This window comes from Neofelis nebulosa, chromosome 3 (assembly GCF_028018385.1).
Source record: "Neofelis nebulosa isolate mNeoNeb1 chromosome 3, mNeoNeb1.pri, whole genome shotgun sequence".
NCBI lineage: Eukaryota > Metazoa > Chordata > Mammalia > Carnivora > Felidae > Neofelis > Neofelis nebulosa.
This window is the reverse complement of record NC_080784.1, coordinates 127,500,266-127,527,261: the sequence shown is the minus strand read 5'-3', so window position 1 is coordinate 127,527,261 and position 26,996 is coordinate 127,500,266. Positions and strand designations below refer to the sequence as shown.

At 38.9% G+C, this 26,996-nt stretch overlaps 1 protein-coding gene across 6 annotated transcripts in view; it reads right to left on the bottom strand.

The window, feature by feature from the left end:
* The window catches only part of UNC5C (unc-5 netrin receptor C), a 365,666-nt gene that overhangs the window by 37,508 nt on the left and 301,162 nt on the right, over nt 1-26,996 (bottom strand). For 4 of the 6 annotated variants that reach the window (XM_058721861.1, XM_058721863.1, XM_058721865.1 and 1 more), the window contains 4 exons: nt 14,875-14,931; nt 12,667-12,858; nt 11,603-11,947; nt 8,651-8,738 (listed from right to left, as the gene is read on the bottom strand). In XM_058721861.1, coding sequence (XP_058577844.1) covers nt 8,651-8,738; nt 11,603-11,947; nt 12,667-12,858; nt 14,875-14,931 — 682 coding nt within the window. The remainder of the gene's footprint in view (nt 1-8,650; nt 8,739-11,602; nt 11,948-12,666; nt 12,859-14,874; nt 14,932-26,996) is intronic. The other 2 variants (XM_058721862.1, XM_058721864.1) reach the window with 1 other exon arrangement.

Below are 26,996 nucleotides of genomic sequence, written 5' to 3'. Positions count from 1 at the left end.
TCCAGATATCTCCCTATATTTCTACCTTCATCGTTATATAGATGTCCATTGGTGTTCCTATGTCTTCACTAAAGTAAGGCATCTGGAAGTGAATATCATACGCAAGTAGGCAGCATAGCGGGGCTCCTATTTTCCTTGATTTGGAATACATAGTTATATCAATGCCTAACAAAATTGTTGCCTTAGGGTGTTCTCAATCAAATAATTATTTATAAATGTTATTGCAGGCTTGAGTTACAGAGGAAGATGGAGATAATATAAAGCATTTCCTTTATAAAATGAGGCAATGAAGCCCCAAGGAGGTTAAGTTATTTGTTAAAGCTAACTACCCTGTGTATTCATAACATGAAAGGCTCTTAGGCTAAGTCTCTACAGTTTTGTGGTTGCAGCAATGGCTTTTGAACATATGTACAGAAATTTACATTTGGTTATTTAATTTCACCTTAACAGTTGCAGAGAAAATTTCAGGGTATGTATTTCTTAACACTGTCTTTTCTCCAAGTATAGGCTATCTCTTCTAGTCTTTCATCCTCTGTAGAGCTGATTTGCCTGCCACTTATCTTCTCGTTGCAATCACTGTTGACATTGTAGTACAAGAATAGGGCAAAGATAAAGACCTTTTTAAACATACTACTTGAAACCTCTTTCTAGTCTGACATCAATAATTTGAATTTTCTGGTTTAGTCAAATATAAACCAATTAAAATATACATTGTCCAGTTCACATCTTTCCATTCATTCATGTGGCTATTATAAGGGACATATCAAATTCCTGTATAATTGTGATGGCCACTTGAGAAGGATTTTCCTTTAGGATTTTTTTCCTCATCTATGGTTAATATATGAATATACTACATAATCTAGAAGTTAGCTTAAATCTATGGCATACCCTAATTTAACACTCAATGAATGACAACAGCTGTTTGATATTTTTATATATAAATATATATACATCTTTAATTTATAATATACACATTTTATATACTGTTGGAAGACAGTTCTCCATGGATCTTTCATGTTCCTGCATGTCTCTTCAAGGCGATTGTATAGCAATCACCTTGGAAGGCAACGATAGTGCTGGTCTCTGGAGTACAAGGCAACCACATCCACTTCCCATTATAAAAAAACCCATGTTCTCCAAGCTCAGAGGTCCTTCCTGGAAGGCACCCACTGAGTGTGTACAGATCATCTGACCCTCTCTGCATCTCCCTTCTGGCACTGGGGTTTTGTGAACTGGCACAAAAACGACAAAACTCTGGACAGTGTTATTGCTGTAACAAACTTTGTCTCTGGCCCAGAAGTACTATGTCATCTATCAACATCCACCAGACTGTGGCAGCCAAGGTAACGTCAAATCTTAGAGTCCTTAGCTCCTGACAAGTATTATCCTCAGTTCTAAGAACTCAATTATAGTTTGACATATTTTCTCCTTAATAAAACTGGGCTATCCCTCCCTCCTCTCATTCTAAAATGTCATTAGGATCTCACCAACTTAAGGGTTTTCTTTCTTCCTATTTAGAAAGTAAAAGCAACTTTTATCTCCTTTGTCTTTTAACATCATCTCCATCCTCACTGAATAACAGCAAATTTTTATTGAATCTAAAGTTATCCAAGTACTTGGAAATGTACTTTTGGGAATAATAAGGTTATTGGCAGCTTGCGAAGTCTTTATCATCCGCTTCATCCCTTAGTTTTCATTTCCTCTTAATCCAGTTTTTCTTCCTTCATTCCAGTCTGAAATTCATTTTCTTAGTACATGAGTGACGTTTTGGTTTCATTGTGGCATAGCTGATATTATACTATCGGTCCTAAGCGATAACCTTATGCTTGCTAATTCTACTTTTCCTACCATGGCAACAAAACACAACCAAAACAAAAAACAGTGACTACATTTTCGTGAGCACAACTCTTACCTTTTGGTCACAAGTGTACCTTGAGAAGTGGGCATTAAACTTTTAAGGAAGGAGACTTAAGTGGAATCCATTTCAAGTGGTCCTTGCTATATAGTTGGAGATTGGAAACATCTGCCCCTCAGTCTGCTGTTAGCAGCTGGTGCTTGAGGCAGAAAGAGGAGGGGTTCTTCTCATCACTGAGTTGGAACAGAAGGGAGAAGCCTCCCTGCTGGGTTGGGGAGCTGTCAGACCTGTACTCTCCAAGCACACCCCTGGCATGCAATATTGATGGGCACCATTCTTGAGGGAGGGATAGCAAGGGAAGGAAGGGGCAGTAGGTGTCAAAAGAATTTATTAACCCAGTGAGGTGCAAGAATGTAATGAATAGGGAAGTGGTGAAGCGGAATCCATAACAGGGAATGAAAAACAAAGAAGAAATAATGATAAGAATCTTTTCGTTTTCAAGATGAAAGAAGCGGTGTTGAAATTGGAAACATTTCCAAGCCTATATGGAAGGAGTGATTGAGGGAAGATTAAGATTTAACTCTGTGGAGTGATTGAGGGAAGATTAAGATTTAACTCTGTGAAACCAAAGGTCAGAGTGTTTAAATCCACATTAAGCACGAATATTACAATACATAAAACAAAGCTAGTAGAAATTAAATATAAATAAGCCTGATCCATGTTTTTTTGCAACGGGCTTCACTCCTATATGTCTCGTGAGTTATCTGAGATATTTAGTAAACATTCTATAAATATTAACGGCAGATGACATGGAAATGAGCACAAAGCAAAAATTAGCTGCAGAAGCAGCAATTAAGTAGAAATTTAGTAATGAACAATAATTAAAGTTTCAAAGGCTTTTCAAAGTCCAGTGAGGATACTATCATAAGAAATGCTGGATGGGTTCTGAAGCCTCTAGGACAAAGCCCTCAGAGAAGTGTTTTAGTTTCCTGTCAGAGAGATTTTCTCATCCTTTGCTTGCTGTTACCCGTGAGGAGAACTTCTCCTACACAGAAGTGCACAATTTAGAAAACTTTCATAAAAGCAATTGCATTTGCTGCTCATGGCACACCTGCAAGGGAATCAGGATAAGTATGTGTATTACTTCTTTTTCCACAAGAGAAAAATTGAAATCTGGAGACATTCACACACTTGCCTACGGCCTCAAAACTAGTAACAGGCAAAGCTAGATTTCAAACACAAGTGATTTGGTTTCTTTCACACAGTGGTATATTTTGGGTTACTTATCAGGGTTCAGGGCCTTGAGACTTTTTTTGGTCTATTTGCAAGAGCAAGCCTAAAATTACTTCTTGAAGAGAATCTGTCTCCATCCACCTCTGTGTGGAGACAAGATGCTTTCTAGTAACATGCATGTCTTTTGTCAGGTCCCTCAGGATGACAATCCCACCGCCACCCTCCCCCCCCCCCCCGAGGATCAGCTGCCTTTTGAAGCACACGGTTTCACATATAACTGGCAACTTGAAATATTTGCACTCTAGGTATCTGACAGGGAATATCTAACTCACTTGCTATCAAAAGCTCAATTGAGCAAAAAAAAATATTTATGGAAGCCACTCTGAAAAGCGTGCCACCATTTCCCCAGACAAGCCAGAATCTATCCCTGGATTAAGCCACAACAGCTAAGTATCGTGCTCTGACTGAATTGATGAGTCCTTGTGGAATTATTTTACTGAATTTATAGTGGGGCCTTATACCATCTACTTACATTGAGGGACACTACCAGGAGTCCTATGAAAACTCATTGCTATTTCAATTTAAGGATGTTGTTAATTGTATTAACAAAAAATGTCTTCTTTATGTGGAATGAAGGGAGAAATAATTGAGCTTCTCTTGGGCATATTTTTTCCTCACGGACACATGGATTTTATCACTTACCACATTCCCCTCTTGAAAGGTTTGGAATAGTAAATTCATGACCTATTACCAGGAAATATGCTGGGAATTGCACCAAATGTTTTATACTTTAACTGCTTACCTGACTTTGTTATCTTTTCAAATCTTAATTTTTCTCATTTTCTCAATCTACTTATTTACAAGTTTTTTTTCCCTCCCGTTGAAAAGACTGTATTTTCATAAATCACCTGAAATCATTTCTTTATAAGTAAGATTGCAGTATATGAACACTGTGGAGAGCAGTGAGAAAATAAGATTTACATATGCCTGCACTCCACTCTCTTCCCCCTATACCTGTAGCCTTTTATACGGCTGTATGCTCAAATAAGGACTTGAGGACTCAAAAGAGGAATGTCATTGAGTTTCACTGAGAAATAATAATGTCAAATACTGTTTTACCAACTTCCAAAAACATGTTAAAATAAATCAAAACTTTCTGCTATATGGTTACTTATGTAAGAGAATTTTGGCCCGCTATCCTAACATACTACTTTATTATTTATATTCAGTACCTATATATGATAGATAGTTTACATTGCCTCACCACTAACTCGCACCTTGAACTCTTCTTACGCCAACGTCCTGCAGTTGACAAATCCAATGATTTCTTCTTCTTTTTTTTTAAATTTTTTGTTTGTTTGTTTATTTATTTATGAGAAAGAGAGAGAGCAAGCTGGGGAGGGGCAGGGAGAGACAGCGAGAGAGAAATCCCAAGGAGGCTCCACACTTTCAGGGCAGAACCTGATGTGGGGCTTGAACCTACGAACTGAACTGTGAGATCATGACCTGAGCTGAAACCAAGAGTCAGACGCTTAACTGACTGAACCACCCAGGTGCCCCAATGATTTCTTTTATTCTTCTTTTTCTGTACATTTTAATTTTACATATACCTATGTCAACCACTTCTTTCATCTTGAACATCTCTTTACGTTTGATTGTTCTATAATACTTCCAGTCATTCATTCTTTCATTGAAAAATATTCATTGCATAGCCACTCAGTAGAAGCACCACACCAGATGTAAACTCTGTGTTGATCTGCCTTTTCCTTCCACGTTCTATTTCGTTTTGCTCATCACATACAAACTTTAATAGGAATATTTCCTGAAGCTCTTTCCCCTGGTCTCTACTTTCTGCCTCTGCATTTTTAACCCTCAGAGGATCCACCCACTGGTGACTCCCCATCCGCATCTCTGGCGTGAATCCCATATCCCTACCTGCGCACACTGCCCACATTTAGCTCAGAATTTGTCCTTCCTCCTTGAACCACTTGCACTCACAATTTTCCCAGTGCCCAAGGCTTGGTTCCTACACCTATCCTTTGTGTTTCATTACTCTTTTGTGACACTTCTAACCGGTGGTGAAATCTTCTTTCTGAAATATATTTCACTTTCCATCCTCCAGACTCAGGCCTGGTTCTTCCCTTCCCCCTTCACACCTAGTTTATTGCCATAGCCCAACCAGGCAGCTGGCCTACAGGGAGTCTTCCTGTTCCCTCCACCAACTAACTCATCCAGCCTACCTCACCAGATCAATCTTTAAAACGCACTGTTATTCTCTTATTGCTTGGCTGCTCAGAGACCTTCCATGGCTCCCCACGGTTTCCCAAAAAAGTTCTTTTTACCTTCATATGTGGAATGTCTAAGTTGACTTTCTGGCCTTTTGAGAGTATTGCTAAGCAAGGGCAGAATACAGAGAAAAGGGCAATTAACATTGATTTTTTTTTTTTTTTTTTTTTTTATAATATGTAGGACTGTCTACTTTTTTTTTTTTTTTCAACGTTTATTTTATTTTTTGGGACAGAGAGAGACAGAGCATGAACGGGGGAGGGACAGAGAGCGAGGGAGACACAGAATCGGAAACAGGCTCCAGGCTCTGAGCCATCAGCCCAGAGCCTGACGCGGGGCTCGAACTCACGGACCGTGAGATCGTGACCTGGCTGAAGTCGGACGCTTAACCGACTGCGCCACCCAGGCGCCCCTAACATTGATATTTTTAATTCCAATTATTTTTCAATAAGAAATGACAAAGAGCAAAATTTCAGTCTGAGTCAGACTCATTTTTTTTTTTTTAACTACTACTGGAAACAAGGCAAAAAGGTCCACATTAGTGCCATTAATCATGGAAATTGTATCCACAGGGGAAACAGACGCTTTGTGGCATCTTCCGTGATGTGTAAAGCTGGAGAGGTAGAAATCATGAGCACGCCCTTACAGCTTTGCTCCCTTGTCAGAGACAGCGTGTCCCATCGCTGCAGCTCATTTGGGCTGCTCATCTGCCATTCAGGGTTTTCTCTTAGAGCACATTCAGTAATGATAAGGCCCCCTTGTCATATCCACTCTGCCACACGTAATTAAGTTCATGCCTCCCTTTAGACAGTTCACATCAGCAGATGACCAGCTGGAAAACATCCAGCTGGAAAAATCCCCAGTTTGGGATGCAATAAAGGGAAATCAGGGAGAAAGAAAATGGAGAAAAATGATCAAACTTGTCCTATAAATGACTTGAAGGAACATTCATAGCTTCTGATGCCCTCCCAATGTCTTCCCTGTTAGAAGTTCTGTCTCTGATCGTGTGAGGACAGAAAGGGTCTTCAGGGAGCAGGAGAAAGAAACTGTGTGTGAGACTGTACCACAGTAAGAAGCAGAGGCCCGGTGCAGTGTCTTGGTGCTATCTGTAAAAGAGGGGTGGCATGGGACAGAGCAGAAAAGCTTCGCGGTGAGATCACCTGCCTGAGAATTCGGCCGTCCCTCGGCTTTTGACTGGGAAAAAATTGGCTCTGTGACTTGATTTCCCCGAGCCCTAGTTTTTCGATCTTTAAATGGAACTCATCACAGGGTTGCAGTGCGGAAATAAATGAAAGTTAAAGTATGGTGAATAAATGGTACCATGTAGTCTATTATTAATACATCCTAAACAACGGAAAATAAGTGACGAGAAGAACTGCTCATTATTTGACACAGTCGTCTTCTTGTGTTTGTTCCTTGTTTCATGGTCTCTTGTGCATGTTTTCTTTTGAGATCTTGAGGTTTCTCTAGCTTCATTTATATAAACAGAACTTCTCTGATGCACACCAAGTTGAACAGAGTAATTCTCTCTGCACCTAACTTCAGGCAGTACGGGTGGCAAGAAGTGATTTATAGTTTTTCCTTTTCTTTTGAGTCGAAGGAAAAGGAAAACTCAAAGCAGAAGTGTCTAGCTTTATCAATTTTTTGTTTTCTCTTTCTTTCATCTCATATGCACAATTATTCTTGCCAGGGTGCTGACCACACCATGGGAAGGAAAACCACACAAGTCACACAATGCACACATCTTTCAGCCTCAGCGCGTCCCTGCAGCACCCCTTAAGGCCTGATTTGCAGCTGAAGATAGCGGTGATTACATGGACAATAAGAGACCCAGACACCTCACTGCTTCGGAGGATAAAGCACAAGCCATCCCTCATTTCTGTTTAAACAAAATGTCCATGTTGGCAAAGGCCTTGAGTGATGGATGTACTTAGTGCAAACCTTGACTTAGGACAAGAGAAAGAAGAAAAAAGTACATAAAGGGATCTTAGAGTTTGCTGATCTTTATTTCTCCTGTTGCAACAGAAGGGCACTCTCAGGGTCTGTGAATGTTACTTGGCATGGAGAATGAAAAAAAATGAATATTTGATGTGAGTAAATACAAGCCTTTTAGTAATTTTCTGTTGCTCAAATTTAAGGCATGAATAATGCTCAAGGAACTTTATCATTTTCTTACGTTAGTGCTTGTGTAGGTGAAAGGACACCACCCAAGGAAAAAAATGTTGGGGGTCCTCCGGATTATAAACGCCAGTATCTCTACCTGAGAGCATGATAAAAGAGCTTTTCGGCTTTTGAAGAACAAGACTAAAAATGGGTGTTTTTCTGAGGATGAGAGAGGGAAGACAAAAGGTATAATGTGTTATAATGATAAACTAGTTCAACATTTATCACTCATGCTTTGTATCTGGAGCTCAGGGCTGGAGAGCCGATGCCTTTCCCCTTGGGAAAAACAATGATAATTACATGTAAGGATCTTCATTTCAACAAAGTCTTATTTTAAGATCTCAGTGTACTTCAGAAGCATTAATCAGTCAGACCTTAAAGCACTATTTAATACATACGTTTTATGTGGGAACTAACCAAGAGAGACCATTCTTAGATTTGTTAGAGGCCCAGACTGAAAATTGAATTTAGGACATTTAAAGTCCTCTTGTTATTTTTTACTTAAAGTAACTTCATCTTTATGACTATGATACATTCAAAACAAAGCCTTTTGACTCAATCTAATTTCTATCAATCCTAGATGCATTTAGAAAGGCTCAATATGGAGTTTATAAGGCTAAACCTAAAAAGGAGGCTGATAAGGCTTAAGTTAGGGAGAGTTACAAAAAGAAGAACCCGCAGGTTAGAATAAAATGCTAGGCTGACGTGGGGGTGACAGGCCAGAGGTTAAGGGACTTTCTAATCTTTGTGACCTTTAACCCTGTAATGGGGATGGGGTGGATTCCTGAGCCAGGCCACATGAAGCTGATACTCTGTGTCTATCCACACATCTCTCCAGACAATCTAAGGATCACATTTCTGGCCATTTTTCCAGCTATAATGGCCACATGTCCACTTGAGAAAAGATCTCTGGCCTTCGGCCCATACTCAAGATCTGCACAAGTGTCTGAAGCTTCAAAGATAAAGAGAAGCCGACGTTTTATAGGTCTAGGGAAAAAAGGGTATGCTAGAAGCAGGGCACTCGAGACATGTTGGGTTTATTCTTTCTATTGCACAATTCTCCTCCAGGTCAGACATTGATAAAGTCAAGCGCACCAGAAAAAGCATATTTACCTCATATTTTCTTTCCTGTGTACAGTCACATACATTTCGTAGACTCTCCCTTGGGGAATGGCCCCAGCGGGAATCAGCAAGCTTACTCCTGAATAGCAAAAGAGAAAAGCAGTCACATAAGACCTATGAATCAAAAGGAAACTTCACAGAATGCCTTTGAAGCAAGTGAAAGGGAATGAGGAGATTTTGTGGCCATGCAGCTACAAGCCTGCTTTTTCTCTAAAGACATGTAAATATTCATAGCTGCCCTGCTTTCCGTCCTTATTGGTCTTATTTGTTACCACAGCTCCCTCTGAACTGTTCTGGAATTACTCAAAGGAATGATGTAATTTTTTAAACTCTTGTTTTATTTAAGGAATAGACAGATGGTTTCACTGTTGTTTTCCTTGTAAAATGAGGGGAAAACCAACAACCGCTCTTAAAATTTCAAACAGCTGTAATGATGCATCGTTTCTAATTTAAGAAAAAAAAATCCCCACGAAATTCAAAGTCAGGGAAATGCTAACCTCAATAATATCAAAAAACACTTATTTCTGAAATATCTGGCCAGCATCACTGTTTTTCCGTAACAGAATAATAATTGGTGGAGAACCTCTTTCATCACACATAACTCTAGAAAACGAACAAACAACAGACAAACTACGACTAGTTTTTAGTCAACGCAGGTCAGGAGGGTGTTTACTCAGTTGCTAATGGACACCATTTTGTAGGACTAGGGGATCACGCTTTGTTCTAAATTCACTGGGCCTATCGCAGTTCTTTCCCATTTGAGCTTGTATCAGAATCACCTGCAGTGCTTGCTAAAACACAGATTACTGGATCCTGGCATTTTTGACTTATAGGGCCTACCGAAGTTGTACTTCCAGAAAGCTGTAGGGTGATGCCAATGACATGATGCCCGTGGACACACTGTAAGATGCCCGTGGACACACTGTAAGAACCACCGGCCTGCATCACTGCGGGATCATCACAAAGAATAATTCCGGGTGGGCAACAACCTGTAGACACCCGTCTTTGTGATTTTATTCCAATAAATGCAGTTTACTTTCAGCTCACTAAAAACTGACAGAGCATCGCTGTGAGTATGGTGTTTGGCAGTACTGTGAATGCCACGAAGTAAAAGACAGTGTTCCTGTCTTTGAGTAATTTATACTTTAATTAGCAAGGGAATGGAATATGCCAAATGAGCACAGGGCAGTAAGGAAACTTGCCCGACCATGTTGGAAAGTCTCAAGAATGAAGAGTGGAGAGTTCAGGAGAAATCGTTACTCAGAGGCGTTTGTGTAACCGGTTGGAAATGTTGAGTCACGGCCTTCTCGAGAAGGAAAGTCACATAAAAGCTCAGTGCTGTGGGAAGCGCAATGTCACAATAGGGGACAGGATGGTTTGCTGAAGCACACAGTGGAAGCAGGAGGGCCACATGTGAGGTTACCAACCCTTGGTAGTTTTTTATTTTTCCTAATGGGAGCAATAAAATGTACCTTTATGTTACAGGGATGAGATAAAGCTATGAATGTAAAGTGATAAGAATAATGCCTGATGCAAGTTAGGTAGCTTGTTATAAAGTAATGTATGTAAATCACCAATGCTTAGGACATAGAAAGTATTTAATACATGCAACCTCCCTCCTTTCCACTTAAGAAGCGTTTATAATAATTCATATATGAAAAAGTGACAGGTGTGAAAGTGGGAAGGAAAGGTAGAATCCAACAAATATCATGAAAAAAAACTGCCTTGAGAATATATAATGTTTAAACAATAAAAAACACTAGAGCATATTTTGATCTATCCATCTGTTAGACTTTTAGAAATATATTTTAAATCATGATTTTAAAGAGTATACAATAGCATGAGAATTAAAGAGAAAAAGGCGAAAAAAAAGCATATATAACGTATAATCTCAGCTACGTAAAATGTATAGATAAAAGGAAAAATGAGATTCCCGTAAGTATTTTAATTTATTAAAATATACTTTTAAAGGTATGGTGTGACAAACTGGCAAGGCATTGAAATAAGGGACTGAATAAGAGAAAGAATCAAAGATGAGTTCATATTCAGATCTGCAGACCAATCGGTTCTGTACATTATTTGGTTGTATGGCTATTTTTACATTATATTATTTTCTTATGCCACATGAGGACTTCAGGTCAATCAAATTGTTTCTTATTGCTGTATTGTCAAAAGAGCTAAGGTAGAGTCACAGAGGAATCCCTTAACCCTCTTATGGCCAATAGATAAAAACCCATTGCTAATACCGATAAATGAATATCAAACATTAATCAAACATTATCAGTCACTAACTTAAATTTACCATTGAAGTCCTTTATGGCACTTATGCTGTAGAAGCAGGTAACTAAATAATAAGCTGAAAACTTATACTACAGATACACACGACACATAATGAGGCTGTGATTCCAGAGAGATTGATCAGAAGAGGGAGCGAGTACCTTACAAATACCTTGAGGTGGAAGATCGTATAATAAAGAGTTAAGTTAATAAATGAAGATTTGATGTCTACTATGATGTTCTCTGATCTCAAAATTAGTATTCTGAAGTATTGCTTCCTACAGTAAATTGGAAGTGAACCAACTAATATGTTTTCTAATTAATTTGTCCTTTTAAAGTGTGATGACAACGGTGAGCACTTCTGGCTTGCCGTTGCCTTCTGAAGCTCTATTAAAAAGAAGGTCAGTGACAGTTCCAAATTAAATCTTGGCAGAAAGTTGTGAGTATAATATTTCTAGAGGAAGTGTTTTCCGAGTTGGCTGGAGGAAGATGAATGGTTTCGCTGATTTTGTCTGAAGTAATGTTGATCTACATCAAAAGTAGATTTGGGTTAGATTAGGCTCCAACTAACTTTTCAGGCCTAATGAAAACAAACAGATAAAAAAAAAGATTTGGGTACAAACATACGTTCTCAAGATCTATGTGATTTCAACCTCTAGGAATTACCTGAATTGGGAACAATCAGGTGACCCCCGAGAGAGTTGAAGGTGCCAAATGCAGTACAGGATGGATCCGTCTGCCTTGCTAGACTCTGATTCTTCACGTTGAGCGCCTCATTCTCCAACAAAGATTGGGTCATCTGAGGAGACAGCTTTGATGCAAACTCAGACAGGTCATCTTGAGGGGTGACAGCACCGGAAGTGTTGTACACTTTGATTTTCAGGTTGGGCAGTGGATCCAGAATTGGAGAGTTGGTCATTGGGATTTTGTCTGAGACATCATGCAAGGCATAGACAGGTCCTCTGTACATGGCGGCAGCTGATGTGAGGTCTGGGGGTACCACCAGGAGATCTGAGTCAGAAAGAGAAAGGAAGTCCATTTGCATTCTCCATTCAGGTAACTTCTACTAGTCAGGCTCACCTTGGTACTTTCTGAGCCAAACACAAATGAACAAATGAATATTCGAGATGTTTAGACTCTAAGGTTCTGTTGAAAACAGGGCAATGAGATAACTACAATCCATTTTTTTATTGGCTACAAATTAGGAGACGAGTTCATTCTGTATTTTGCCTTGAAGTCTACTCATTGTTCCTAAGGTATTTAGCTATTTCAACAGATTGAATTCGAAGACAGTGATCTGCATTCAATGACTTAGGTAATAATTTTCCTTGTCTATACTGGATTTGAGGTCATCTGTAGACCACTATATTCATAGCTATGCAAGCTGTATTGTCAAAAGGCAAAAAAAAAAAAAAAAAAGGACGGGGATGTAGGAAATCAGTCAACCAATCTGTGTATTCTTTTAAAGTAAAAGTTTAAAAGTATGACATAGAAACCTGTTAAGACAAAAAAATGATTTGTGCATCTTGTCACCTCTAGTTTGTTATATGAATGAAGTCAACAGAGTAATGACCCTGATTTTGTCTGAAGTAATGTTGACCCAAATCCATGCCTTTATGGAGCTAATGCTCTGGCTAAACTACATGACTTGAAAGTCCCCGATTTTGGCACCACACAGGGATGCTGGTCACATGCATACATCACAGGTGTGGAGTGCAACGTTAACTGACCTTGTCTCGCTGCCTTGATGTTCACAGGCTGAAAGCCTCCATTGAGCGCCGAAGAGTCAATAATATCAGACTCAAAGTCACGATGATTCTTGCGATACACAAATAGGGCCACAACTACAGAAATGGCCAGGCAAACTATCACAGCTATCACAATGCCAACATACAGAGCGACATCATCTGAATCGGGAGCAGCTGGAGAGGACAAGGAAACATTGGACCAACTGCTTAGAGAAATTTCCCACAGATCACATACATATTGTCAGTAATTTTTTCCGACATTTATTGCCTTTTTTATAGGTTAATTTCAAATCTATTTCAAAAGCTATATAAAACGACTGTGGCCTTTCAGTGGAAAATTATCTCTGATTTCTTTTCATTTCTCACTCTGCATCTACCCACCCACTAATCTATCTTAAATTGGGCAGCATAACAGACCATTTATTAGAAGGCATAAAAAGAAACTAGAACTAAAACCATCCCAACCCATAGGGGAAAAAAAGTTCATTACTAATTTCAGGTGGAAAAGTTTGGAAGGCTGCTTTGAATTCACTGATAGTTCTCTAAAAAAATAAACATCAATATCCTGTTAGAAATATCTGGCATGTTCTGAATCTGTATATTTATTGAATCAGAATATGTTTTTAAGTATCTTTCAAGTCAAAAGGTTACTTCCCACAAATAACATTCTTCTCACTTTCCCCTAAATCAGTGAACAGATGGGTGAGAACGGTATATGTAACTAAGCAAAATAAATACTAGGAGCAAACACATTGGATTTTAAAGATGTGCTTTCAGCAGATTTGGAGAGCAGAGGTCATTGTTGATAACACCAGACTTTTGATACAGATTCGGTATTACCTCTGAGAACTATGAGGGTCTCATGGTCTCTGGTCAGCGATTTACATTTAGCCACTTGTTACCGAATCAAAATGTCTGTATGGTGCAGAGTAAGATAAAGGCCTGGTTCAGTGATCATAAAGGTCAGACTACCCTAGAAGGCAATTGAGCATTTGACCAACACAGTGTGCAATCAGTCGGGAGATCTGTTTCTGGGTAAAGCAAGAGGGCAATTCCTGTAAATGTTCATCTTGCCTTGGGGGCATAGAACATACTTCGCTCCAACTGCAAAAGGTGATAGAAGCTGATAACTGAAACAAAACGAACAAGATTAAACCTTTCCAGAACCCCACAGACACCTTTAAGTCTCTGTTTTTAGTATTTTGTGACCCACAAAAATTTTCAGCAGAGGTAACCAAAGCTTCTCCACTCACTATAAAAGAGGTGATTTTACACTGGTATTGCAAATAGTCAAGAACAACCTTTTTGTGCTCAATTTTATATACACGTGCAGTTTGGAGGAAGGGAGTTTTCAGATATGTGAGTCCCATGGCCTCCTAAAAGCTGAAGAGCCCCTATTCTGTCCACTACGACTCACAGCCACAGAGTTTATGTAGGGGAAATGACTCATCGTTTAGATTGCCAGTGGCTCACCCAAACTCTTGTGTCACGGTTTCTTTGACACGTTGACAGTTTAAAGGGATTCCCTGTTAGAAACTGCTCTCTTTCAGCATTTTGTGTTTAAATATACTCTATGTGAGAGACATTTCTTTTTTAACTATTATCTTTCCCAAAGTTTCCAGAATATCAACTTTTCCATCAACTAAGTCAATATTGACAGATCTTTCCAGAATACTAGTGACAGCCCAAACACTCTTGGTTGTATGAGCACTGCTTTCCAAGGGCTGACCGGACGTTGCTGCTGGGTAATATCTGAGGTCCTGCAGCAGTATTCTGAACTCCAGCCAGAACATTACATCTAAATCCTTAGGGTTTTACTTTATCAGGCTGTAATTACTTACCCAACATTCGTGCTTCCTAACTCAACAGATCTGCATTTTCTCAACCCTTTACTTTTTAGCATTTGAACCCGGCCCTTTATTAGATCAGCACATTTCATGATATGGTTTGTCAGCTATTGGGACTGAAGCTTTGAATGGTAGACTGATAGATTTTAAAGCTGGCAGAGGCTTGAAATGACCCTTCTTTCTTCTCCTCGGTGGTGAAAATCTAATTTGTTTTTCATGTTAGAATATATTAGGTGCCTATTTCCTGTGTGCACATCTGTGATCTAAAGAAAGGTAAACTTGAACTGGGGGCAATAACGTTAAATGATTATTCAGCAACATAAAAACTAAACATCAAACTTACAAGAAAATCCATATTCATTCTGGGTTCGCTGTTCAGTTGAGATAGGATAAAGGAAACCTTGAAAAGAACAAAAAAATGAAACAAAAATGGGAACAAAATCAAATTAATGAGGGAAACAAAATAAGAAGCATGAAAAATGGTTTAATTAAAAGAAAAGGAAAAGAAACCTGTGGTCCTTTAAAATTCTGGTTCAGTACAGAATTATGATTTTGCATCTCCTGTCTGCTCTGGAGCCTTACCAAGAATTAATAAGTAGGCAGATTGAATTTCAGAGCAAAACTGGTCTCGAGTCACTAACTTTGGAGTGCTTAAAGTCTTTCTTTTATTGAGCATAAACTCTAATGGATCTAATTTATTTCAGACATCAAGGGTCATTAGCATAAGGAAAATCTTTTTTCCTTATCCCTGCCATATGCTTTAATTCCCAGGACATATTCAGTAAGGCTCTAAGCAGTTTTTTTCTTTTTTTTTTTTTTTATTTAATCATAACAGCTTGCTCTTGGTCTAATAGAACTAAAGAAGACCTGTCATCATTGGTCAAAGGTTAAATACCCATTTGCTGAGCTGAGCTGAGCTGAGCTGAGCTGAGACCACCCTTTCTCCCTCCATCTCAAATCCACCTTTTGGATTTTTGGTTGTTTCTTGTTCCTCCGTTTAATAGGAATCCAATAGGTTTTGCCCAGGGACTGAGCAGTTTCTCAATGCAACGGAAACTGGATGCTTTTTATTTGAAATCACTCAAAAATCAATAGGGCCTAGAGGTTATAAGGTTATTTATTTCAGGGCTTCAGAGGAATAGTGTAAATTGGGAAAAATAAAAACCTCATCTCAACAATAAATGCACAGGTAACACTAGCCTTTTTTATTTTTCTTTCTTTTGAGTATATTCTAAGATATGAAGGAAGATGATGGTGATGATGATGATGATAAAAATAATGTCAAGAAGAAGGCTGGGGAAACATTTAAAAAATGTGGAATACAAATTTAAAACTTTTAATATGTAAAAATTTAAAGGTATAACTTATAACTGGTACCTCCAGTTTCCTAATATTTAATATTCTATAACATATGAATTGATCAAATGATACAGCGCCATTTGGATTAATCAAATGAAGATGACACGAATTAAACTTCCTAGTAATGCTCAAGGGCAAAAACTGTAGAGAATCTGCAAGAATCACAATTAATTTGCTCAAAATTAAAGGTCTGTAATGCTCTAATACCAAAGGTACCTCTAAATCGTGCCTTAGGTAGATCTTCTGTAGTTTGCAGAACACTCCGCTCTTATAAGCTATTTACCTATTTGGGGAAGTAATTCAGGAGAAACATGCCGTGCTACCTTAATGAAAGAGAGGTTTGCTGTAGCACAGACAAGTTTGCCCTGAATTAATTTTTAATGCTTTATTTTAGAGCAATGATTGCAACCTCCTACTCAGTTTTATAAATATTATATTTCTTATTCCAGTTGTCTGAGTCTATGTATTAGGTTTGATTTTCATTTTTAAACACTTCTGTCTAGTAATAACCTTTTTCCATTTGTATTCTGTGAACTCAATAAAAGGACATCTGGGACATATACAGGCACTAGAAGAAAGGTTATTTATTTTGAAACCTAAAGATGTAAGACAATATGAGTTCACTGCTAGCAGAGGAGAGGAGGTAACTGATGTCATCATTCTGGTAGGGAAGGTATTAAGGAGAGGGGTGTCAAAATATTCATTTCTTGCAGATTAGAGGGCCTGGCAACAACTGTAAAATAGGATATCTGGGGATGGTCTGTTGTTCATCTTGAAAATTTTGATCACAATCAGCATGGGCCTGCTGGAGTACGCAGAAGAATTGTATCTGAGAGAGGGAGAACAGAGATATAACATGGTCTGAAATTTCTCCCTGTGAGGCAGTTCTGGGTTTGCCTTGGCTTTTACCTCTACTTCCCAACAGAACGCCTGTTTTTGAAAGCAGACCAAGGAATAATAAATAAGGAACTTTATAATTTTGCTTTTAATCTCAACTTTCCCATATTTATGTAGAGCTGGACAACTCAAAAATATTTTGGTAATTTATGGCATTCATCTGGGACTATATTTCATTCTAGGCACAGAATTGGAACTCATTCATTCATTCATTCACCTAACAAATACTCTTGACGCCTATTATATACTGGGTTCTATTCTAGGCACGGGGTACAATGACAAACAAAAATGGGAAATGTCCCTGCTTGTGTTCTAGTTTAACGGAAAATAAGTAAAAATAATAAATAAGATCAACTCAAATGCTGAAAAATTTATTTTAAGAGATAGAAAAAAAGAATGTCATGTGATTGGAGATAAAGGGATGACCACCTTAGGATTTCAGGGAGCAATTTTTTGTTGAAATGGGATTTGAGCTGAAACTTGAACGTGAGAAAGAATCAGCCAAGTTGAAATCATGAGGGACTGATGCTCCTCAAAGAAGGGCAGTGAATGCAGAAGTCCTGACATAAAAATGGAGGGGTGCCTGCGTGGCTCAGTCAGTTGACCATCAGATTCTTGATTTCGGTTCAGGTCATGTTCTCACAGTTTGTGGGATCGAGTCCCATGTTGGGATCTGTGCTGACAGTGCACAGCCTGCTTGGGATCCTCTCTCTCCCTTTCTCTCTGTTCCTCTCTCTCTCTCTCTCAAAATAAAATAAGTAAACTAAAAAAATGGAGTGGGTGGAGGGAAGCGATTGAAAGGAAAAGGGAGGAGGCAGGCTCAGAGGGGTGAGGGGTAGCCAGGTCCTGTAGGCCTGGTGGGCCAGGATGAGGCATTTTGATTTTATCCTAAATGAAATACAAATCCCATGATCAAATGTAATTTTGAAAAGATTGTTTTGGTTTTCCTATAGGTAATGGAGAGCAAAGGGAGCAAAGTGACAGGGCTTTATGGATGGTTTCTATGACACGTGGCTTGGGAGATGTCTATCAATAGGTGTATCAATATAGTTGATAAAGTGTTTGCTTTGAGGTTGTTCCAAAATAAAATAGAAATTAAGAAAAAAAATGGAAGTCTCACCACTAGTTATTCCTTATAGCCATTTAGGGCCAATCTAGCCAAACTGTTATTTTCCTACATGGGGAAATTTAAAACAGACCAGAGCATTAAGTATACCCACTAATGGTTCAACACCCCAATTTACTCTGTTATGGAAACACTGATAAAGAGTTTTTGGAAGGCAACTCTATAAAACTTTTTCCATCCTTTTCAGAACACTTCTGCAGCTACAGAACTAAAACATCACTTAGGAGGCTGGAAATCAGAAAAGAAGGGGATTACTGTTCCATCCCCTAAACGAGGGGAACACAGAATCACTTTCTAGAGTTTGTTTTTATGCTTCTCCATCTGATCCGTCTCTCACGGAGCAACAGGGGACATTTTCCTCGGCTAATGAGGTGACCCTGCTGAGAGCGGTCCTAGCAATAATGAAAAATAACATCTCTGGCAGAACACAGTGCAAAATAATTGTTTTTCGTGTCCCAATCAACAGCCTGGTTCATAAGTTAGGGATTTCAGTTAACTTTCCTATTACTTGAAAGTAAGGCCATCTGAAAAGGCACCGGAGCTGCTGGCCAAGGCAGTGAAATGGAGCTTTTCATTCTCATGGACTTCAGATTACATCCTCGCTCTGCCGTTTCCTTAGCTGTGAGAGCTTGGTCAAACTGTTTCACTTCTCTACGTATCAGTGTTCTAATCCATGGAAGAGGACACGGGTCCTTACTCCCACAGAACTGTGGAAAGGAGAAATGAGACTTGTAAAGGGCTGATACACTGCAAGCAATTGATAAATGACAGCTCTATCAATGTCATTAGGATGTACACTGTAGGAACATTAAGACTCTAGGTTCTTTTTTTAAGAAAGATTTTTTAAAAATTTTTTATTTATTTTTGAGAGAGCAGGAGACAGAGAGCAAGTGAGCACACACACGCACGCGCGCGCACACACAAATGGGGGAGGGGCAGAGAGAGGGAGACACAGAATCTGAAGCAGGGTCCAGGCTCTGAGCTGTCAGCACAGAGTCCGACGTGGGGCTCGAACCCACGAACTGTGAGATCATGACCTGAGCCAAAGTTGGATGCTTAACTGACTGAGCCACCCAGGCGCCCTAAGACTCTAGGTTCTTAAAGGGATTCTATTTGTAGAGTCAGCTCAGCCCATTATTCAATGAGTGACGTTAGCGAATGTGTTTGAATTGCAGGTTCCCTAGTTATTCCAGAGACAAAGAGCCCAGTTTTTGTGAGAAACCATAAGCAATGCACTTTTTAAAGTACTGTATAGTCTTTCATGCTCTCCTATGAAAGAGGTTTATGGCCTTTGTGGCTTCTGGCATCCATGCAGTGGCATGTTTCAGAGGCAAATTTCCAGGGCCAGAGTGCAACTTGATGCTAAAACAATTTCTCAACCAGAGGTGGTGCCACTTCTAAAGTGGGGGGGAGGGCGGTGTTTGGAAACGGGGCAGGGCTGGTATGTTTTGGTTGTCATAATGATTAGGGTGTTGTTTATGGTATTTAGTGAGTAAGGGCCAAGGATACTGAATGTCCTGCAATGGGAGGAACAGCCTAAAGAAGAACTGTCCGGAACAAAACTCACCTCCATCGGTAACAACTTCCAAAACCTTCTGTCTTGGACTGAAAGATGGAGCAGAGGCCCCGGGCTCAGGGGAGGATGCAGGACTTGCCCCACTGGTTGTGGGAGCCCGAGTAACTGCACCTAGGGGAAGCCACCCCCACAGCAGTGCTTCCGCCATGGGAGATGCTCGTGATCTACGACCTTCTTTTTGTTAAACGTAATTTTAAAGAACATAGATCTTTCAATGGAGAGATTTTCCTGATCTGGGAGAAAAGAGATTAGAAGAAGTCTGATTGTGGAGAGAAACTTTAAGTGAATTCTGAAACTTGAAGCAAGTTGGAAACAGTTTGAAAACCGAAGCAAGAGTAGGATGCCTTTTTTTTTTTTTTTTAATTTTTATTTGTTTTTGTTAGAGAGAGAGAGAGCTCGTGAATGGGGAGGGGCAGAGAGAAAGGAGACATAGAATCCGAAGCAGGCTCCAGGCTCTGGGCTGTCAGCACAGAGCCCGATGCAAAGCTCGAACCCACAAGCTGTGAGATCATGACCTGAACCGAAGTCAGGACGCTTAACTGTCTGAGCCACCCAAGCATCCCAATAGTTAGATGTCTTGAAGAGTTAATGAAATGCTCCTTATTCTAGGAAACATCTTGTAATTGCTCAAGACACCATTTTAGGGGTTATCTAGTCCAACCTTTTTCAGATTAGGAAACTGAGTCCCAAAGGTGAGAAGTGATATTTTAAAGTAAGCAGAAGTGTTGAGATTAAAATTTGGCTTCCACTCAATCATCAATTATGTGGACAGTGTGCAAGTTATGCATTGTAAGACTCTCCGTGGCTCCATTCACAGCTGTGTGGGCTGTAGATATGGATTGTTAATATAACGGTTTTCCAGCTGATGGTGGTAAAGTGACTTGGGGAAGGAGTGACTTTTTCTAATTCTCACAAGCTCATCCTCTAGACTAGAGGTGGGGTTGCCCATATTTTTCAGCTGATGTCCAACTATTATAAAAGATGAGAACCCATGCCCAAGTATCTTAAAAAAGGAAGTGAACTTTCCTTGGTTTTATACTGTAGGAAGTAACATCAAGTACTTATCCTTAAGTACATGGCTCATAATCATGTAATAATATGTCTGAACATAGCCTATTTGGTGTGTTTAAATTTGGGAAATTTCAGAAACAAAGCCAGAAACTATACACAAATCTTCATTTCTCAAATAAACAGCAACAGCTTTGATTTTTCTACTCTTTTAAAAAATTTTCTTTTCATGTGATCGAGATAATAGACAAGAGCCAAAATGATGATGAATTTATGATTAGTTTTTTTTAAGAAAGATAATATAAACTGTTTTTATAAGTAGTATCCTAAGAGAAAAATTATCAAGCAAATATGCTGATGTGAGAAATGTCAGGACCTCTGAGCATCACCGGACAGATTTAAATTCATCAAAATCAAGACTATGCCCTTTTTGAAATACAAATCAAAACCACACTCAGATACCACCTCACGCCAGTCAGAGTGGCCAAAATGAAGAAATCAGGAGACTATAGATGCTGGAGAGGATGTGGAGAAATGGGAACCCTCTTGCACTGTTGGTGGGAATGCAAATTGGTGCAGCCGCTCTGGAAAGCAGTGTGGAGGTTCCTCAGAAAATTAAAAATAGACCTACCCTATGACCCAGCAATAGCACTGCTAGGAATTTATCCAAGGGATACAGGAGTACTGATGCATAGGGGCACTTGTACCCCAATGTTTATAGCAGCACTCTCAACAATAGCCAAATTATGGAAAGAGCCTAAATGTCCATCAACTGATGAATGGATAAAGAAATTGTGGTTTATATACACAATGGAATACTACGTGGCAATGAGAAAAAATGAAATATGGCCTTTTGTAGCAACGTGGATGGAACTGGAGAGTGTGATGCTAAGTGAAATAAGCCATACAGAGAAAGACAGATACCATATGGTTTCACTCTTATGTGGATCCTGAGAAACGTAACAGAAACCCATGGGGGAGGGGAAGGGAAAAAAAAAAAAAAAGAGGTTAGAGTGGGAGAGAGCCAAAGCATAAGAGACTGTTAAAAACTGAGAACAAACTGAGGGTTGAAGGGGGGTGGGAGGGAGGGCAGGGTGGGTGATGGGTATTGAGGAGGGCACCTTTTGGGATGAGCACTGGGTGTTGTATGGAAACCAATTTGACAGTAAATTTCATATATTAAAAAAAAATTAAAAAAAAAAAAAAGACTATGCCCTTTTTTAAAAAAAAATTTTTAACGTTTATTCATTTTTGAGAGACAGAGAGAGACAGATCATGAGCGGGGAAGGGGCAGAGAGAGAGGGAGACACAGAATTGAAGCAGGCTCCAGGCTCTGAGCCTACAACACAGAGCCCGATGCGGGGCTCGAACCCACAAACCGTGAGATCATGACCTGAGCCGAAGTTGGACGCTCAACTGACTGAGCCACCCAGGCACCCCAAGTCTATCCCCTTTCTAACTCCCAGGAGTTAAAACAGATCATTGATTAGAATTTCCTATCCTAACCCCTTTCTATCTGCATACTAAGGAGCCAGAGCATCAAGTGGTGAAGGGACTTGCCTAACATCACAAGGCTGGTGAACCAGAAAAGCAAGGGGCAGATCCCAGTTCTCCGGCAATAGCCTCAACAGTCTATGTAAGTACTGTCCAGGCATTAATTAGTAAATTCAAATGAGAAGAGACAAGGATGTAATAGAAAAGGGCTTGATATGTTCATGGATTAATTTGCAATTCAGTTGTTGAATGAGGTAATGCTAATTATTTAAACTCTAAAACACCTCTTCATTGGAAACATTATCATCGATATTCATGAGAAAGGCTAAAATAAGATTTTCATGCCTAAATGAAGCAACTTCCAGGCTACACCTTTTGTTTCAAGAGTGGGGCAAGCTAAGAGGCACGCTGAACTTGGGAGTTTCGACTCTGATGTAGTTGGAGAACCATGCTAGAATGATGGAGCTGTTAATGTATGATAATCACATAGTATTTGGCACAAAATGTTATAATAAGTAAATATTTAAAGAAGAAACATCATTCCCTTCAAAAAGATGCCAACAGGAAAAAGGAATAAACACCAATAATTGCAGGGACACTACACATCAGAAGAAAATCATATTTTAAAACAACAAAAGCTGACAACCACCTGCTTCCAGCATCCAAGAGCCCACGTGAAAAAAAAGGTTTAGTACGACCAGAGCCAGATTTGGGTTCTTACCTTGGCCCTTATGCTAACCTGTGGGCTGTTTCAATTCTATGCCTCGATTTCTTCTTTTGCAAAATAGAGTTCTTATTAGAGGATTAGCAAAGGTTTGTAAGGTTATTTGTAAGGTTATTATTTGTAAGGTTATTGTTGTAAGGTTTTTATTATTTGTAAGGTTATTGTTATTTTTAAAATATTTTTATGTTGAGTTTAATTAAATTGAAACAAGTCATTTTGCTTTAGGTTGGTCAGCAGATCCAGTAGCTTGGAGTCAGAAGCAACTTATGCCAGGGCCTGAAGTCAGTACATTAGATGGAAAGTGAATAAAATTAAAATTAACTCTGAAATTTCTTGAAGTTAAAATATATATGATGCAGTAATTTTTTTAATGGTTCAGTAATTTTTATGCCCTCCAAAGTTTGAGAACCCCTGAGCCAGATTTAAGGAACACTCTAAAAGGAAAGCCTAGATGTAAATGTCTGGGAATTAAAACTCTGTCTTCAGATTTGCTATCAAATCTCTAGCCAAAAAGGAGATAGATGGAGTTTTGTAAGGTGTTCCTGCTTGCCCTCAAGATTTTTTCAATATATTTCAGTATGGAGCTGCTTCTATGACCTTAATACATGTAAATAGATTTTATGACATCACCAGGATTAACTAGAATGGAGGATTAATTAATATCTTACAGGGGGGCTATTATGAAAGTTATAAATATGATGCAACTCAATTGTAGTTTATAATATCATTAAGTGTGCTCTATAAAAGTACATGTTTTTAAATCATCAAGTTTCCGGTTAGTTTTAGCATATTTATATATCTGAAGTATACCAAACCATTTCATAAGCTCTGTCCTCATTTTTACGATCCTAGCATTGGAAAAATCTTTTTTCCCCATGGGTTCTTCCCTCTCCTTGACCTGGCTGCTTGGTCTTTATTTTTGCCAGTGGCTTTACACACAGCCAAGATATATGATTTTTCTCACATTTCTTCTGTTGCGAATGTTCATATTAAAAACCTCAAGGGCCATTCAAAACAAACATGTCCAGATTTTGTTTTTTTTCCCTTTTAGGTTGGTTCTTATCTAGCAAGCCCATCAGGACTGCACTAATGATGTCAGAGGTCAGGTCTGTCAAAGACACTCATGGTCATTTATTATAATTTACCACTCTTCTGAGGGTTTATTTATTGACAGGGGCTTAAGGAACTCCAAATAAATGAATACATAAATCCTAGGACATGACAACAAAAATTGAAAAGAACATTTGCTTATCACTGATGTCAGTTATCTAAATTGCCGTGGTAATTCCCTCCCCCAGCCTTACAGGACAGTGCCTCAAGAAACTCATCTGCAGTCCTGTTCCTATGGTAACAACCACGCCCTTCTGAAATTGAACAGCAGGGAATTAACATCTCAGGATGTAAAAGCCTTATCTCATGACTCACAGTAGTTGAAGAAGAAACGTCTGAAATTTCACCCAGCAGTTGAGTAAAATCAAACCCACAGATCAGCTGCCTAAGTGTTTTTAACGCAATAGACCCTATGCTCATCAATGCTTCTGAAGAAGAATAAATTATCAAATTCAAAGGCGATGATGCTGTCTGTAATCTATGGTAGGGGAGACACATCTGACAGAAAAAGTAAAATGAGGAAGAGTCCTGAAGCAAAGAGGCTGATCTGTAGTATACATCACTCTATCTGCTGGATTTTTAGGCAAAAGGAAAACGTAAGCAAAAGCCCTGGCTCTGGACCTTTGTGACCTTGAAGGAATCTACGCTTTGCTGTGGTCGTGAAACGTGGCACCCTTCTTGATTCCCTTGGAGTTTCCTTTCCATCCTAGAAGCTGAAGACCTTGCACTTGTCCTCTTCCACTGATTTGTTTGGGTCCCCACAGGTGTTCAGCAGGTTTCTGTGGGCTGAACTTTCTAACCACATCCCTGCTTTCAAAAACAGGAAAATGTTTTACCAGAAAGGAAAAACGCTAAAGCAAACCACACTTATGACACCGGAGACGGCAGAGCACTGTGCTGGGCAGCTAGTCCATGTACAGAATATTTATTTGCCAGCTGGGACACCACGCGTATCAAGGATTATACAAGCACAGCTATGACATCAACTGCTTCCAAACTGTAGATAAAAGCACTCACTGTCTGACACTCACATTATGCTTTCCTATCAAATTGCTGTGTTGACAAGAATCTCACTGAAAACTGACTAGTACCTTCTCAAATGCCTGCCGTGGCGGTTATGAACACATCATTCTAAAGTCAAAAAGAGACTATTTGTAAGGTAAAGTATTTCCCCACAATAAATGCACCTAGGATTCTGGAGGTCCTGGTATGCAGTGTGTCCACACCACAATTTACAGAGTTCTGCCACTTTGTCTGTATGTGAGAATTAATGGAAGAGCTGTGTTACATGCAAATTTTTTAATGAGTAGAAAGTGCTAAATTTGCAGACTGCATAACATTTTAATATCCCAAAGTCAGGGAGTTCACTGGTGCAGACACAATTCTAGGCAGTTCTTATTTGTAAATTGCTATTTTAAATTTGTCTACTGTGCCATAAGCTCTCGTCAGAAAGAAGAAGTAATTCTAAATTCAGATTTGAGCTGTTACACATCCCGATGTGAGACTCCAATCTTCATATGGGATTAAAAACTAAAGTCCATAGCTCCTGTCATGTAATTATCGGAATATGATCATAAATATAGATATATAAAACACTACTTCTGGACCAAGCTGCATATATAGTTTTGGATTGCTGTTTTCTTTTCTTTTCTAAAATGTTTATTTACGTATTTTTGAGAGAGAGAGAGCGAATAATTGTGGGAGGGGCAAAGAAAGAGAGGGAGACACAGATGTAAAAGCAGGCTATCTAGGCTCTGGGCTGTCAGCGCAGAGCCTGATGTGGGGCTCTAACCCAGAACCATGAGTTCACGATCTGAGAGAAGTCAGAGGCTCAGCCGACTGAGCCACCCAGGTGCCCCTGGAGTGCTGTTTTCTAAAGGAAGAGGTAAGCATGGATTAAAGCATTATATGCCAACCATGACAATGTAGATCTTACTACAAATTTATTATAGAGATTATAAAAGTTAAGAGTAATTGTATTTCAACTTCAAAGGTAAATATTGTCATTGGCTTATCATTTTTGGAGATTTTCAAGTGCTTTTTTCTTCTGTATTTCTTTTTCTTTCTCTTTGTCCAGTGTTCTCTCAATCTCTCTGTCTCTGTCTCTGTCTCTCTTTCTGTGTCTGAAACCATTTTATATGAATCCCATTTCAAAAATGTACTGCAGAACCAGGGGCTGCTTTTATATAATTTTAGAAATGGTATAAAGAAACCTATATTTGCAGACAGCACAATGGACCTTCCAATACTGCCTTATGAATAACATACAGTATTCTATAGCATTACTAAGTAAAATCAGTGTAATCTGTTAAATTTCTCATATGGAGCATGTGTGTTTAGTTTTTTTCAATGGTGAAAAACACACCAAGTCTACCCTTCCTTATTTGATATGATCCATACCATTTAGCAGACCTAAGGTCTCCAGTTTTTCTTTTTTTAAAAAATTTTTATCTATTTTTAATGAACAATGAGCTTATAAGCCAAAAAGGTCCAACTTCTTTCTGGAATAATTGATTCTGATGTCTTCCTTAATAATTTATTCCAGTGAAGTAACACAATTTTTGGAAGTTCTTAATTTGAATGTAGGGTCTCCAGGATAGGAACTACTTTTTCATCCCAATGAATGTATATCCAGTGTAACATATACATGATATACGTTACACTTCAGTATCAACTAATGTGTATGGATGGCCTAAAAAATTGAGTGGGGCTTCTGAAATTGCTTAAAGACCATGACCTTGTTTCACAAATGAAATTACACAGCATCACATAATGAATCCAATTCATCAAACAGTTTAAGAATAAGTGTGCTTGCAAGGACAGAGTGATATGTATATAATAGGCAACTGGGAAATAATGCAAAACTATAATTCAGTTCCAAATCCCCATGTCTTTGAAATCCTTTTATTTATGCAATTGATTTACTGTCTATAAGTAATTCTTGCCACCCAGGGTTTTATACAACTAGGGTTTTATGTGAGTGTTTTATGCAAATACTATTTTGGTAATCAAATTTGAATTGAATCTAATTTGAAGCAAGGGGACCAATTTTCCAGGACAAGTCAGTGATATTGCTACATCTCAAATCCCAAGATTCCTGCTTCCAGGATCATGCAGTTGGTCTAGCCAATCTTCAACACCTCTTTTTTTTTTTTTTTAAAAATCATTTAT